This window comes from Neofelis nebulosa, chromosome 8, assembly GCF_028018385.1.
Source record: "Neofelis nebulosa isolate mNeoNeb1 chromosome 8, mNeoNeb1.pri, whole genome shotgun sequence".
NCBI lineage: Eukaryota > Metazoa > Chordata > Mammalia > Carnivora > Felidae > Neofelis > Neofelis nebulosa.
The window spans coordinates 97,155,645-97,172,874 of record NC_080789.1 but is presented as its reverse complement, the minus strand read 5'-3'; the positions used below and the strand labels follow the sequence as shown (position 1 = coordinate 97,172,874).

The 17,230-nt window shown below is 38.3% G+C and overlaps 2 protein-coding genes across 2 annotated transcripts; both read right to left on the bottom strand.

Annotated features, from left to right (window-relative positions):
• Positions 1-3,136: 3,136 nt before the first annotated feature.
• Positions 3,137-4,075, bottom strand: LOC131484046 (taste receptor type 2 member 42-like). Its single transcript, XM_058682323.1, has one exon. The coding sequence runs from the start codon at positions 4,073-4,075 to the stop codon at positions 3,137-3,139; it is 939 nt and encodes a 312-aa protein (XP_058538306.1).
• Positions 4,076-10,599: 6,524 nt separating this feature from the next.
• LOC131484045 (taste receptor type 2 member 42-like) lies at positions 10,600-11,568 on the bottom strand. Its single transcript, XM_058682322.1, has one exon. It carries the CDS (start codon positions 11,566-11,568, stop codon positions 10,600-10,602), a length of 969 nt encoding a protein of 322 aa, XP_058538305.1.
• Between the last annotated feature and the right edge of the window lie 5,662 nt (positions 11,569-17,230).

Below are 17,230 nucleotides of genomic sequence, written 5' to 3'. Positions count from 1 at the left end.
GCTGGCTCAGTCAGTAGAGCATGTGACTCTTGATCTTGGGGCCATGAGTTCAAGTCCCATGTTGGGTGTAGAGATTTTTTTTTTTTTTAATTTTTTTTTTTAACGTTTATTTGTTTTTGAGACAGAGAGAGACAGAGCATGAATGGGGGAGGGTCAGAGAGACAGGGAGACACAGAATCCGAAACAGGCTCCAGGCTCTGAGAGGTCAGCGCAGATGCAGGGCTCGAACTCACGGACCGCGAGATCATGACCTGAGCTGAAGTCGGATGCTTAACCGACTGAGTCACCCAGGCGCCCCTATAGAGATTACTTTAAAAAAATTCTTTAAAAAAAAAAGTTCCTTTTGGAGGGAAGTGATAACAAGAAAGCAATGGCAATCACTGGGAACAATAACTTGGTCCCAGAATAAGATACAATTCTCTCCTGATTGCATGGGACTAGCTATAGATGTGATAGGTGTAGCTTTTCTTGGATCATGACTAGAGTCTCTAACACAGGCTCTTGTTACAGGAAGGGGGAACCATAGGCCTCAATCTCAAATTATCTTTTTAATAGGGAAAATGCAATACATCAGTAGCCACTAACCAGTCTATAGCACAGGCCTCACATTTTAATAGTCATTTTCTGTGCTTCTTATTGTCAGGAATAGGTTCCTGCTTATAGCTTCATCCCCCCAACATTACTACATGAGAAGTGAAGACATAGTCCCTGTGAGACATTTACTGCTAAATCCCACTCATAATGGTTGTTTAAATCATTTTCGTCTTGGTCATTAAAGTTGACTGATACCAGAGTGTAAATCTAAAAACGAAAACTAAATATGCTTGTTTTCTAATAAGCGCAAAGTAATCTAACTTTCCTATTGAACAGGATGCATTCTAAAGCAAATTATCCTCAATATCTGAATCTAAATATAACCAGTATTAGAATTTCACCTTTCCTTGAGCAACATAATCCCAGGGACAATCATTAGGAAATGTCTTCTCTTTCCATTTTATAGAGATTTGGTTGACACACAGCACTGTATAATCTTAAACTGTGCGCCATAATAACTTGACTTACAATTATTGCAAAATAATTACCACAATAAGTTCAGTTAAAATCCACTATCTCACGTAGATACCCCCAAAAAAGTACTTTTCCATGTGATGAGAACTTTTATGTTTTTTTTTGTTGTTTTTTTTTTTGAGAGAGACACAGTGAGGGTGGGGGAGGGGCAGAGAGAGAGGGAGACAGAATCTGAAGCAGGCTCCAGGCTCTGAGCTGCCAGCGCAGAGCCTGACGTGGGGCTTGAACTCACAGACCGTGAGATCATGACCTGAGCCGAAGTTGGACGCCCAACTGACTGAGCCACCCAGGTGCCCCAATGATGAGAACTTTTAGGATCCACTCTCAGCAACTTTCAAGAACTTTCAGGATCCACTGTGATAGCATACCATACAGCAGTGTTAATCATAGTTCCCATGTTATACATTACATCCCTAGTATGTATTTTTCTTATAACTGGAAGTTTGTACCTTTTGGTCACCATCTAATTCCCCCACCCCCCACCCAGGAAATTTCTTATATAGTGTCCAACATAATGAGTGAAGTTGAAAAATATAAATCTTTAGGTGGCCTGGCTGGCTCAGCCTGTAGAGCATGAGACCCTTGATCTCAGGGTTGTAAGTTTGAGCCCCATGTTGGGTGTAGAGATTACTTAATAAATCTTTTAAAACTATATTTTAAAAAATCTAAATCTTTATGTGGGTCTTATGTGCATGGGTCCTAATCATCATGGTTACATCAGATGGTTCCTGGAGTAAGACACAAAACCCTTATGGTTTTTATATTCTTCCCAGCATCAGACCTGACCTACTGCTCCATCAAAATTGACTTATAACCCACATGTATTCAACATTGATTATCTAATTTGTTTTTGTTTTTTGTTTGCTTCTGCAATTGAAACAATGACAGCCATTTAAAACCCTACAAAGATCTCTTCATTGTTGATAGTTTTAAAACATGTTTAAAATTATAATCTCTAAAAATTACTATATATCAAACTTATATTCACAATTTCCATATCATTAGCAAGCACAATTTTGCCACCTGCTGACCTTAAGATTATATACATTTTCAAGTACTTTGATTTCATTTATTTTAGGAGAAAAGTCAACCTAGCACTACATATATACACACACGTTTAAATTTTATACAAATACACAATATTCCCTTGTAAACTTTCCCTTCTTATCCCTGGCAAGTGAGTTGGTTGTGTTTGTCCTCTTTGACAAGATACACAAATGTTCATATAATCAATCCTCACACGCAGACACACACCCCACACAAACTCAGTGTCTAAGTGCATAAAGTAGACATAAAAGCATTATTCTACACTTAGGGATAATTATTCAATTTCTTTTTATAGATTAAGTCAATTTTTTTGTCTTATTCAACAAATGTAGTGTCTATTCTAGCTTGGATTCATAGTGACAGTCTGTTCCTTTGTTTTATTTAAAATTTTTTTTTTTCAACGTTTTTTATTTATTTTTTGGGACAGAGAGAGACAGAGCATGAACGGGGGAGGGGCAGAGAGAGAGGGAGACACAGAATCGGAAACAGGCTCCAGGCTCCGAGCCATCAGCCCAGAGCCTGACGCGGGGCTCGAACTCACGGACCGCAAGATCGTGACCTGGCTGAAGTTGGACGCTTAACCGACTGCGCCACCCAGGCGCCCCTGTTCCTTTGTTTTAAAAGTTATGTCTTTGTTACGGGACCGTGCTTCCGGCATTTTTATTCCTTTCTTTTTAACTTAGTATTGTACAAATATTCCACCTCATTCAACTTGGAGAGGATTTTCTTTTCTAAATAATCATTTTTTCTCACACATGAATTTAATAAATATCTGCTAGCATGTGTAACATTAATACATGTTGCATTATAAATTTTATATTCATACTGACTCAAGTATTTTCTTGTTACCAGCAAATTTTACAATGACAATCATGTTTGCTTATTAAGTTTATAGGTCATTCTAGGGAAAGTCTGTGATGTTTAATAGTATCTAAAAAGCATCCAGCGAGAAAAACAAAAGTTAAAATGGATCTTCAATGTTCATCATTAATTCTCTTGGGTTATAGAAAATTCTGGAAATCTATGAAGCTAAAGGTTTCACCATTTTCAGGTGGCAATTGAGATGCCACAGTAGTCCTAAAGCAGTTTGTCTCAGCTTGCTGTTTCCAAAAATGAGGATCAATGAGTGGCCTGAAGGAAAAAAAGCCGATGTCAACGTGACCACCAAATTGGCATGATGTTTCTTCAGTAAAAGGATAATCCAACCTGTTAACTGGATGGAAAAAAAATGAACCGTGGAGAGGAGGAGGAAAGATATCACCATTTTCATGGCCCTTCTATGGGCCTCTGTGCTGAAGTCCCTCGAGCTGGAGTTCAGTTGCACGTTCCTGGTATGTCTCATCAAGGAAAGAAATAAAAGGAGCAGTGAGGCCAGGGACAGAAGGAAGGGGATTAAGTAGATGAAACTGAGAATAACCAAGCTGTTAAGATACACAGTTTTACTTACATCTTGGGGCCGAGTTGAGTTTCTTTCATAGTTGTGGTAGATGGTAGCCCAGAGATCAGAAAATCCAACTAATAATTTGTAGTTGAAAACCAGTAAGAATAAAGACCCCAGAGGAAGCACAAGGAGCACCCTGCTAATTCTCCGCCTCAGCCAGGTGAAACAGCGGTGGGAGAAATTGGCTATCCTAAAGAAATAGAAAATACTCAGGCAGGTGGCAAACCAGGTAGCTAGGTGATTGGTCACTGTCCAACAGATACTAACAGCGGTAGCTAGTTTCTCAATGTTATATAGATGTGGCCAAAACACCATTACAAGCGAATCGAATAGTATCATCCAAAGAAGAATGATTCTGGAGACAGCCAGGCTGGTGAGGATGCAGTCAGCTGGCGAGAGCTTTCGATGCTTCACCCAGTCAATGCAGTTGACGAGTACGATGAAACCATTCCCCAACATTCCAATCATGAATGCTCCTACTGCTGCTGTCAGAAAGGTATTTTCGATTCCAGATGGCATTTCTGTAGAAAGAATCCAGGAAGCTAGCCCTATGTTTCACTGATTGTTGTTGTTGTTGTTGTTGTTGTTGTTGTTGTTCTGTCAAACGTTGGAGGGTAAAGTCCACTTTGATACTTTTCACTTTGATATTAAAAATGCTCAGATACTATCTCACTGATCTTCACGAAAGATCTTTCTCTTTGGTTCCAGCTGTAAGTCCGAGCTTTACACAAGGAGATCCGGTCTCACAGACCTAAATGAAAAACTTTAATGTAACTTCTAATCAGCTACTGATTTCCAAATTAAACAGTAAATGTTCCCACTCATCACTGGCACTGACAGCAGTGTTCCGCTTGTGAGGACATCTGGAAGAATAAAGTCAAATATGGGAACATGCAAATACGAGGCGATTTCTTTACACTGATTTGCACTTTCCTTTCTTTTATTTTTTTAATGTTTATTTTTGAGAGAGAGAGAGAGAGAGAGCATGAGCAAAGGAGGGAGAGTAGAGAGAGAGGGAGGCACAGAATCCAAAACTGGCTCCAGGCGTTGCCGCTATCAGCACAGAGCCTGACACGGGGCTCGAACTCACAAACCATGAGATCATGACCAGAACCAAAATCGGATGCTTAACTGACTGAGCCACCCAGCCACCCCTGCACTTTCCTTTTCAATGGAAAATACCATTTGGGTGGCACATGGGTGGCGCGGTCAGCAAAGCGTTGGACTCTTGATCTCGGCCCAGATCATGATCTACAGTTTGTGAGATTGAGCCCAGCATGGGGCTCTGTGCTGACAGTGTGGAGGCTGCTTGGGATTCTCTAAATAAATAAATAAATAAATAAATAAATAAGAAAATACAATTTGGATTCAGGTTGCTTAATTTTAATAGAATTCTCAGGCACTATTCATTAAATCCATTTGATAAAACCCATCATATTTCAGATACTAGTATAGATGTGGTAAGCGTAATAAAGAGAAGTAACGTCAAGGAGCTCACAGGGTATTAGGAAAAGCAACGTCAAATAAACTGTTACCATTGAATGTGACAGAAGTTTGACCAAAATGTAACTTGCCACACAGAGAAGGGTGCTACAAAATCTACAGCCAAAAGTTCTGGTTTCACCAGGATAGTGACGACTGGATGGGATCTTGAAACTTTTCAGGATTTCCTGAAGAAATAGACACAAAGGGAAATGATCTTCCAGAAGGGTATAAAACCATATGCAAAGGTACCAATATCAGACCTATTTGAGCTGTTACTCTGAATTTTTTGAGCTTTCTTCTCAATCAGTTACTGCCTATTTGATTCTGAATAAGCTCTTGTCAACTGAGAGGGAAAAAATAGTAAGAAAAAAATAGAGTAGAAAAAAAATGGAGGAGTGGGGAGTGGGAAGGGGTTCTTTTCATTTATCCTGCTTTTGGTAAAATCTTTTGTCTCATAAAAAATTCAGTTACAGTAAAATTTATTTTAGTTTGGTTTTGGTTTCAACAAACAGGTAACTTTAATACAATCGTCTTTCAACCTCAACCGCAAGGTTCTCTCTCCTATTGAGAGAACTTTAGGTGTACGTACGTGTGTTATATTAATAATTAATATATGTTAATGTCTGTGAGCCAACCCCAGGGAATCTTACTTAATTGTCTAGGATATATTGTTGGCACCCATTGAGAACTCCTCCATACATGGTTTAAAGTACCTTCTGAACCCAGGCAAAAATCTTTGTACCTGAAAGCTGCAAATCTATGAAGATTCTCCAGGAACGAGACAGGAATTTTGCCCCCTAGCCCTCTGACAATGCATTCCCCATTCATCCAATTTTGACTCTGGTTAAAACTACCTGTTTTGTGTTGGCCTCAGACTGTCAATAGTGATGCTCTACATTGCCAATGCCTGAACACTCAAAGGCCACGCCAGAAGTCACAGGGCACCAAAGGGAGTACCGACCTGGTGTTCTGCTTTTATGCACATTGAGAGTGGGGGCCTAGGATTTTACAGGCACCAAAAACATAATGTCAGGCATGTAGACTAGGTGACCTTAGCTACCAAGTACCTCTACGATCACATTAAGCTCCAGGACAGAAGGGACTATTTTGTTGTCCACCGATGTGGACAGGGAGGGGCTGGCAAACAGTAAACCCTCAATAGCTATTGGTTAAATGAATGAATACTAACTTAGTTGGTAATCCTATTGGGAGCAGAGAAAAAGAGACCAATGAATGAGACTCGACTGTGCAAACAAGTATAAGAACAAGAAACGAAAGCAACTCTTTAAAATTGGAGAAAGTTCTATGACATATGTATGAATTCACACACAATTTCTGTACTAACCTGGAAATAACTGACACTGCTCTCCAGCCTTTCTGGTTGAAAGCCAGAAGTCATACAGAATCATAAAAGCTTGCAGGCGTAGCACCCAGGAGGTGGGGACTTTTTTACTTTTCTTCATGAAAAAGAAGTACTTCCAGGCAAGGGAGTTGGAGATGGTTAGAGAATTCTATATTTTGTTTTTTAATTTTAATTTTCTAATCTTTAATTTTTAGAGAGAGAGAAAGCATGCACGAGCTGGAGAGAGAGACAGGAAGAGAGAAAGAGAGAGAGAGATAGAGAGAATCCCAAGCAGCCTCCATGCTGAGCAGACATAAGGCTCAGTCACATGACCCTGGGATCATGACCTGAGCTGAAATCAAGAGTCGGACACTCAACCAGCTGAGCCACCCAGGTGTCCCCAAAACTCTGTATTTTGTGTCAGGAAACCAAGAAGGCCCTAGAGATCACTGATATTTCCAGATCTATCTTAAAATAGAAGTTGTTATACTTGATAAAGAAAAAGTATTATTGCATGTATAAACATAAGGTATATTATTACAAAATGCTTGGGCAGATAATTAATTAAACTTATGTGTATGATACAGTGACAATCCCAAATAGTCTGAACTTCCAATGATGACTGATTTAAATCTGAAAATGTATGAATATTTATGTTATAGTCATCAGTTGAAAGAGAGACAATTCTTCTAAAGAATTGTGAGAAAATACATTCGGAAGTCTATGTTGGCCTATTTCAAACAAAATGCTGACTTCCTGAGTGATAAGGAGTAATACTTATATAGTGATGAACCAACGCTTATGTGAATTTAAATAAAGATGGTTCAACTGAATATTTTATGAGGTCCTATCATTAATACCACCTTGGGGGGGGGGCGGGGCTTGAGTTCTTCCTGTTTCCTCCCCGTGTCTGTGACATCTCCAGTGAAAAAATATACCTGAGCTTTCTGTTGGATTCTTTCTGTTGCCTTTCCCTCCCCAAGCCCGCATGTTTAGATCTCCTGACAGTCTCAGAGAAACGGGCAACAAATGTTGCCCTGTGATGCTCTCTCCCATCCTATCAATAGCAAGCTTTTCCATTTATTTGCAAACACAGAAGTAGCTTCCTAGTTCTTTTTGAATTGCAACGAGGAACTTTCATGCACTGAACTTGATAGTCACTGCATTAAAGTACTGGCCTTTGTGGGGTTTTTATTTGTTTGTTTGGGTTTGGTTTTGTTTTGTTTTTAAGTAAAAGAGAACTTCAGTGTTTCTTTGGCTGGACCCTAGTTGAAGAAGCAATTAGCTGGGGCAAGGGCCACCGCCTGAAGGGACGGAGATTTCATCTTTCACAAATGGAGACTATTTGCCCAGCTTAACCACTGCTTACATGAACAACCTTTCATGTTTCATGGTAGATTTTTGTTTCACTTAGCATATTCTTTTCGTTTTCAAAACTGAAGGCCATGGGTCTTTTCCCCTCAAAGTCCTTAGGGCAAACATCCTCACTGGCTCTTTCTCATGACAAACCTAAGACAGGGCCAGTCTAACTGATACCAACCTCCACACTGGCAAACCTGTCTCACGCTCAAAATAAGAATGATTGGGTATTTCCACCATCTTCTGGGGCTGCGTTAATATTGATGGAAAAAAAATAAAAAATAAAATTTGAAAAGCTGTAGTATATAAGTGTACAAGGAGACAAAAAACAAGTTTGCCTGTATGTGTTTTTCAAATTCCTCAAACTTTTCAAATCAATTTGTTCTTGTGAAGATTGGTCTTAAGGTCCTGAATAGGATATGGAGTTACTCTAGGCAACATATCCGGTGTCTCAAATGACAGAATTGGGAAGACCCTGCAATGATGCGTATGTCCCTTAAAGGCATCCCTGGCTCAGAGGAGATGGGGTCTAATCAAGATCTTATGAGGAGAAGCCACCTACTGGCAGATAGCAGACAAACCACCAGAGACCTTGAGGAAATTTGCATGCCTTTCTCAGAGATCAGTAGAGGTATGGGTTTCTATATGGCACATTCATCACCAGGGTTCATGAAAACTGTCTTGCTGTGCTTGATTTATGTCTTATCAGTTGCCTCCAGTAGTCACCCTGAGGATCAGAGATATGACCATTTCAGCAGTAGAAACAAGTTATTTGTTCATCTTCCATAAATCACCTGGTAGACAAATGGAAAGAACCAATCGTTACACCAGAATCTTTAACTGAACATTTATTTGGTGGGGGAGAAGAATAGTTAACAAGAAATCAGTGACAATCTCCATCTTTCCCCAACACTTTGGTCCCAGGGTAGGATACAATTATGGATATTTCTTCTCTGGGTGGATGACACTGGCCATGCCTGTGTTGGGAGTGGCTCTTCTTGGATTGTGGCTCAGCTGCTGTTGAGTCCCCCACGACATCTCTTGTTACAGGGAAAGTAGAGATGCAAGGCTCGATCTCACTCGCTCTTCAAATACAGTCTACAGTACATCAGTTGCAATGACCCCAGCCTATGACCTTGTCTTCTTTTACTAGTCCTTTGCTTTGTCAAGACTAGAGCCCTATTCCTTATAGTTCCATCTCCCTAACTTTGTTGCATGAGTGTTGACTCACTCCAAGTTAAACATTCACTCACTTATCCCTAAGGCCTACTTCTTAGAAAGAAGAGCTGCTAAAAAATTAGCTCAATCACTTTATCTTGCGTACCAAAGAAAAGTTTCATAACGCTAAAAATTAAACAATGTGCTTGGTTACCATCTTATAAATAGTATAAGATTATGTCTAAGTCATTTCTATGAAAGGCTATCTAAAACAAAACAAACTCAATGCCTGAATCTAAAGGTACCCAGCCTGATTTGCATATTTGCTTTTACCAAGGCCAGATAATTACAGTGATAATCGGACAAAATACTAAGTTAAGGGCCAAATAAATAAATCTTCTTTTGTAAAATGTAAATTACTTAGGAAAAATGGTAAAATATGTCTTATGATTAAAACCGTTATCCATATCGTTATTGTTATCAATACACAGAAGCACCACACAGCCTAGACGTGTTAGAGGTTTAGTTTTCTAAATACGGCGAGGGAGGACAGGGAGAAATGTTCATAATTCTAACACCATTCCAGGTCCAGGGAGCAGCCCTAGAACAATGTCCGTACCTACAGGTCCATCAAGACTAATTTACAACCCACGTATTTATCATCATTTAATTACAACTTTTTGTTTCTTTAACGCAATCTAAAGAATATATCGAAAGTAAACCCTAAGAAACCCTAAGTAAATTATTCATTTTTTAAAAAAGTGTATTTATTTTGAGAGAAAGGGGTGCGGGAGGGGCAGAGAGAGAGAGAGAGAGAAAGAGAGAGGGAGAGAGAATCCCAAGCAGGCTCCACAGCCAGCGTGGTGCCCGATGGGGACTCCATCTTAGGCTGTGAGATCATGACCTGAGCCTAAACCAAGAGTCAGACACTTGACTGACTGAGTCGCCCACACGACCCAAGAATTCTTCATTTTTAAAGAATTCCATTATATATAGCTGCATAGCATCTGTATAATATTAAAATCTACAACATCATGTTCAAAATGTTATAGTAAACTTTTCTACCCTTAACTTTATTTAGAATTTGTCGTTACTGTATCTAAATTTAGGTTATGATAGTCAAAATACCACTTTCAAATTAAGATTAGCATTATAAGCATGTGTTTCTAGTTTATTTTGTTTTGCACTATGAATATTATTTTCAAATAACTCATTCCCATGTTATCAATAAGACTTCTAATGACAATGAAAAGCTTTTTCATTTAAAAAAAATTAAGCCTTTACCCTATGAGGTCATGTTTTTCCCATCTCTGACTTTAGTTGCTCAATTAACTTTTCTATCACCATTTTATAGATCATCTACCTAGTGAATAGTAATTTATCTTGATTTCTAAAATACGACATGCTTCTGACATGTAATATGAATTACAATTACATAAATCTTTTGCATATAAAGTTAAATAATTTAGATCCTCTTTGAAAGACTATTTGCAATTTTTAAATATTGGTAACCACTGTGTTAAACAAAACTGAATACTTTAAAAATTATATTGGCTGACCATGGGTCAATTATCATCCAAAGTAACTTTTTCTAGGGAAAATTTCATTAATGTTTGACAATACTTAAAGGAACCCTGTAGGGGGAAAAAAAAAGAGAAGTGAAATTGATCCTCAAAGACTCCTCTTTAAGTCTTTATCTTTAGAAAGACCCTGGAACGTCTATCTGTAAAGACGAAACTGTTTTTTCTCTTTTCAAGGTGCTTTTAAGATGCCGCAGTACCTTCAAGGCTGTCTTTCTCAGTTTGCTATTTCCCAGAATCAAAATTAATGAGTGGCCTGAGGGAAAGACATATATGGCCAACATGATAAACTTTGTGAACTTGTTGTTCCAAAATATCAAAAGCATCCAGTTTGTCAATTGGATGGAAAAAAAATGAACTGTGAAGAGGAGGAGGAAAGACATAACCATTTTAATGGCCCCCTTATGGGCCTGTGTGCTGGGGTCCCTGGAGCCCATGAAGTTGAGCTGCAAATTTCTGATGTGTCTTACCAAGGACAGAAACAATAGGACCAGTGAGGTCAGGGACAGAACAATAGGAATGGTATAGGAAAAACTAAGAAGAATCAGGGTTTTAATGTAAAGGCTTTTACTGTCATTTATATGTAATGTCAGATTACTTTCATCCATCACATAGATGTTTAAGAAGAAATCATTCAATGATTCTAGCACCAGGAAGTCAAACAGCAGAAAGGGCAAAGAAAGGACAAGAATGGCAAGAACCACTCTGTTCGTTCTCCACTTCAGCCAGAGGAAGAAAGAGTGGGAGAAGTGAGCTATTTTAAGGAGGTAGAAAATGCTCAGGCAGGTGGTAAACCAGGTAGTCCAGTGATTAGTTATTCTCCAAAGCAAAGTAATAAGTTTTGCTGATTTCCAAGTGGAATAGAAAGGCGGAGATAGTGTCATTACAAATGATTGCCACAATGACACCAGCAGCTGAGTGATTCGGGAGAGAGCCAAACAGGTGAGGATGAAGTCAACAAAAGAGATTTTTTGGTTCTTGATCCATTCAGAGCAGTTCACCAGTCCAACGAACACATTCCCCGACATTCCAATTATGAATTCTGCTGTTGACAGCGTAAGAAAGATTTTATCCAGTCCGGCTAACATTTCCGCAGGAAAAAATCCAAATTTCTAACGTCGTGTCTCGTTAGCAAATTTGTAATCAAACTGTCTCAGCACAGCATCCATTTCTGATAGTTACCTTCACCGTTGCGATTCCAGTGTTAACCAGAACCTCCTGCTGTTGGATACAGTCTCATATATATACATATACGGAAATTTCTCTGCTTTATTGTAATGCCGATCTTAATCCAGAACCATCTGCTAAGGGGTAGCATCCCGTATACTTTCATGAAGATGGTTTTATTTATTTGAAAGAGCTACTCATTTCCAAACCAAACCGTTTGTGTTTCTATTTATAGTTGGCAAGGATTCAAATTTTCCACTTGAGGTAATGATCAAAAGGTTGAAGTCAAATTCGTTAGCATGCAAATATGGGCCAGATTCTTTTTCGCTGATTTGTGAAAAAAATTACCTCACCTGAAATACTATGCCATTTAGATCCAAATATTTTAGTTGTTTTTCATAGAAAGTTTTGAAATAATCTAATAATCTAAATCTAAATAAGCTGTCCTAAAATTTAGTTATAATTCAATGAATATATCTTGAGTATCTGCTATGTGTCAGAGTCATTTCCAAAAGTAATAGACTTTGCTACGAAAAAAAAAAAGCATTAGGAGATCCAGAAAATAGTGAAAACACAGAAAGAAATAATAAGAAGTAAGAATAAAATGTAATGTGAACACAAAAAAGGTAACGATAAACATTACTGCTAGGGAAAGAGAAAAAAGTGGTATTTTCCTCAGATTTTATAGATAATTGGGATTTCAGGAGAGAACTAAGTTATATTTTGTACTGATCAAACAAAATACAAAAAGACGGCAAAACCCAAATTACTTTTCTGAAATTAAAGTCTTCTCACTGATAATTTACTGTAATTACAATGTTCTTCAGGTACCTCTGAGTAACATGTCTTCTGAGTAGTTAAACATATTCCCCAGTTTTGCTCTTTATTTTTGTACTTGTTCTATTTGTTTTGGCCAGAGATATAATGGTGTCCATCTAGCCTTAATTAACAGAAAATAGGTAGAAAATCATTGCAGATTAAATAAGGAAATAATAAACAAACATATCTGCTCTATATTCTAGGAACAATGAGTTTGACACAAGCCATTAATGTACCAGAAATGAACTCAGAGTTACAGCTCTTGTGTGTTGGCATTAAGTGTTCTGGTGTTGCCAGACCACATCCAAAATAGTGAATGAAATAAAAAAAAAAATTAAAAAATTAAAAATAAAATAAAAAACTTGGCCCTTGACCCTTTTCAATGTTACTGTCACACTCCCAAATTAAATTCTATTAATTTTGTAAAGTGTATATTTCAAGAACAATGTTGTACAATGAACTATGGGTAAATTATTTTGTATGACAAAATTTTTGATTTAGGACAAATATTTAAAATTATAGGAAGAGAAAGAAAGAAAGAAAGAAAGGGAGGAAGGAAAGAAGGGAGGGAGAAAGGAAAAAGGGAAGGAAGAAAGGAATTTATTGGATACAGCAAGGCTGAAGGCAAATAAAGAAATTTGGTAGTAGCATTTTCGAAAGGAGAATGATAGCCTTGACTAAGATTAATGTCTAGAAATGGAGCGAAATTCATGGCTATGAGAAGCATTTAGGAGATGGAATCAGCAAGTCTTGGTGATGGATTTGGGGCTATAAAAAGGCAGAGAAGCCGGCACTTTCAAGCTTCTTCTTTTGCACCTGGATGCATGGAGTACGAGGACCTGAAGGAATCCCTGGAGGGAGAGCAGCTCTAGAAGCAAGGGGTGGTCAGGGGCACCTGGGTGGCTCAGTGGGTGAAGCAGCCAACTTGGCTCAGGTCATGATCTCCCAGTTCTGTGAGATGTGAACCCCACATCCGGCTCTCTGCAGTCAGCATGGAGCTCACTTTGGGTCCTCCGTCTCTCTGTGCCCCTGCCCTGCTCCTGTTCTCTCTTTCTCAAAAATAAACTTTAAAAAAAAACAAACAAACAGGGGCACCTGGGTGACTCAGTCGGTTAAGCGTCCGACTTCAGCTCGGGTCACAATCTCGCGGTCCGTGAGTTTGAGCCCCGCGTCGGGCTCTGTGCTGACTGCTCAGAGCCTGGAGCCTGTTTCAGATTCTGTGTCTCCCTCTCTCTCTGCCCCTCCCCCGTTCATGCTCTGTCTCTCTCTGTCTCAAAAATAAATAAAAACGTTAAAAAAAATTAAAACAAACAAACAAACATAGTAGCAATGGGTGGGAGACAGAAGAAAAGTTGGAGAACGGTGAGTTCTGTTTTGAACATTTTCGGAGTATCCAAGTGGAAAGATGGGGCAGTCACTTGGGTATTTGTGACTACAGCTCAGAAAAGAAATTGAGATTATAAACAGATTTGGGAGTCATCAGCACATACTCAATTCCATAAAAGGTGATGGATGAGCTCCACGGCCCTGAGGAACACCAGAGGATAAAGAAATCAAAGACAAAAGGCAGTCAGACAGCAAACGGAAACCAAGAGGTCACAGGATTCAAAGCAACCATGAGCAAGGAGTGTTACAAAGAAACAGTAGCCAATTCTTCCTGATACTACCCTTCTTTTATAAGGAGGTAGCAAGGAGGTCCTTAGTTACTATGGAATATAACTATGGAATAGTTCAACTGAATAGAAACCAAACTGCCATGTCAATGAGATCCCAAAAATGAAGCATTAGAAACCCTATACTTCTATACTTCTATATAGAAGTATACCCATATATGGCTATAATGTGATCAACACATTAGTAGATTAAAGGAGAAATACCAGGGGGGAAAAGTTTAACATAAATCTACATTTATTCATAATAAATGTTCTTAGCAAACTGGGCATAGAATGCAATATTCTTTTTCCTGATAAAAAACTGTGTACAAAACCCTAGAGGAAATATCATACCCATGGATATGTTGCAATCATTCCCCCTGACTCTGGGGCCCAGTGAGCTAAAAACATCTCACTATATCTATTTTTTTGCAGGTTTTCACCAATCACAGTAAGACAAGAAAATGACATAAAAGATGTAAGATCAGAAAGCACAAAACAAAATTGACCTGATCCACAGACGATGATTGAGATTACACAGATTATCCAAAAGGATTCTTCAATACATTGTTAAAATGCCCATTTGCAAGGTTTCTGGACACATAATAAATGTGCAAATATCTGTTCCATCTCTTCATATCATCAGCAAACAGTTAAAATGAAACACTCTCTTAAAAGATGAAATTTCCACAACCTCAACATACATCAAGTATCTAAGAATAATCATACACACAAAAAGTATGCAACACCTTTGTGGAGAATGTCAAAAAGTCTGAAATGGCTTTAGCATTTTTTTAGCCAGTATGTATTAATTACACACTAGATGTAATCAAAGCCTTAGATTTGTTAAAAACTTTAAACCATTATTACACACATTTTCCCATTTTAGGTATGCATCCAAGCACTTCAATTCTCTGACTTCATTGTTGAATATATTAAAATTTCCTGCTTCATGTATAGGTCATGAATTTGTCTCAAGTTCAAAAACAACCGCTTCTAATATGGCACTGCCCTTCCCTATCTCACAGATAATCACCTCTCTTCCTTTCACCTAGTCCAGTCACTTGTTTTGAGTTTTTTGTGTTTTTTTTTAACCATCCCATAGGCTGCAGTTTTCCATGTGAGGCAATAAGGGATGAGATCATCTCTTGTTTGCTAATGTGCAAATACAGACTGAGGTCCTGTCATTCTTTTTGCATTTTCTTTGCCTAACAAATTTATATCTGTATCTTTAGCTATGGAAGACAATTAAAGCTATTTATAGTCCTCAAAACTTGGTTAGGATGACAAAAGTAAAGCAAATGTTAACTATCCAATAGAATTTTCTTCTAGAGTACCTTAGTATTCATTGAAAGTACTTGGATCTAGGGGCACCTGGGTGGCTCAGTGGGTTAAGCCTCCGACTTCTGACTTCCGTTCAGGTCATGATCTCATGGTTCATGAGTTTGAGCCCTGAATCAAGCTCTGTGCTGACTGCATAGAGCCTGCTTGCGATTTTCTCTATCCCTCTCTCTCTGTCCCTGTCCCGCTTGCACTTTCTCGGTCTTTCTCAAAATAAGTGAATAAACTTTAAAAAATAAATAAAAATAAAAAGATAAAGAACTTGGATCTAAATAATGGGTGTAAGTTGATTTTATAAAATCAACTAAAATGAACTGTGTGCGTGTTGTAAGACTCAGTCCCCCAGAAACAAATGTTGGATTTATTAAATAGGGTTCCTACAGCCAGTAGTAATTATGCCATAGAGAAAGGGACCTTGGAGAAAAGTTGGCTTGGTTTCCATGAACGGAAGTAGATGGAGGTGTGAAGAGCTCTCTTCTCTGAATGTAACGCAGTTGGTGTTCAAAAAAAAAAACAAAACTTTTTTTTTTCCATTAGAATGAAACTGTGATATTTAGCCCTACTTTTAGGGCTGTCCCAGAGATTAAAAAGATATGGATCCAAAATGCTTCAGACATAGCCCTTATGGAGCCATTTTACACTATTCCACCTTTAAACTGTGTCTACTCCGTGGATGACCCTCAAATCTGTTGTGAGGAGATGGGATGCCGGATGATTGGGCCATTGATGCAATTTTGATCCTTTCTATTTGTCCCAAGCACCCAATATATGAGGTCGTTTTCAACGTGCATGGTGTTAAGAATGATCACTGTGAACACAGGATGGGGTTATCAAAATAGGCTGTAAAACCCTGCAGTCACTCTATGGGATTTCAACCTACATCCAACCTTTCCCCCGATCTGATCAATGGAGTATGTTGTTGTTATTGTTGTTTGTTTTTCCTTTTCTTTCTTTCTTTCTTTTTTAATGATCTAAACCTGTGGTGTTAAAGCTTTGCCTCCAAAGATAGGCTTTGTCTTCATTTTCTACTCTTTATTTTCTTTTTTAATTTTTTTTTTAACGTTTATTTATTTTTGAGACAGAGAGAGACAGAGCATGAACCGGGGAGGGTCAGAGAGAGGGAGACACAGAATCTGAAACAGGCTCCAGGCTCTGAGCTGTCAGCACAGAGCCCGACGTGGGGCTTGAACTCACAGACCGCGAGATCATGACCTGAGCCGAAGTCGGACACCCAACCGACTGAGCCACCCAGGCGTCCCCATTAGTTCTTTATAAAAGTTTATGTGTGTATAAAATGAGTTCATATAAAAAAGTTTTTAAATGCTAAATAATGTAAGTCAAGTCTCTTACAAAATTATTATGAGAAAAAGAGGGAATAAGAAACAGAATAACATCCCTATAGATAGTGAAAGCACTTCAAAAAGATGTGCCCACAGAAAAGATTTTTTAAAAAACCCTTTTGATAGAAATGAGATAACAGAACTCAGAAAAGAATGAGAAATAAAAGGGAAAAAAATCACAATACAAACTATATCCGAACTAGAAGGAACACAAAATGAGAACACATGACAAATAGTCCCTTAAAGGAAGCTGAAGATAAAAAAGAAGAAAAGATTTAAAATCACAAAGGAATGAAGAAAAAGATAAAAGAATTTTAGAGAAAATAGCAAATGTTGAAAAGTAGTCTGAGAAGAGCTAAATTACAGTTAATAGGGGCCCCTAAAGAAGAAAACCACAGCGAGGTAAAAGAACAAATTTGGAAAACACTAAC

Coding starts and splice junctions, on each gene's coding strand:
- LOC131484046 (XM_058682323.1), bottom strand. CDS start 4,075: ATGCCATCTGGAATCGAAAATACCTTTCTGACAGCAGCAGTAGGAGCA.
- LOC131484045 (XM_058682322.1), bottom strand. CDS start 11,568: ATGTTAGCCGGACTGGATAAAATCTTTCTTACGCTGTCAACAGCAGAA.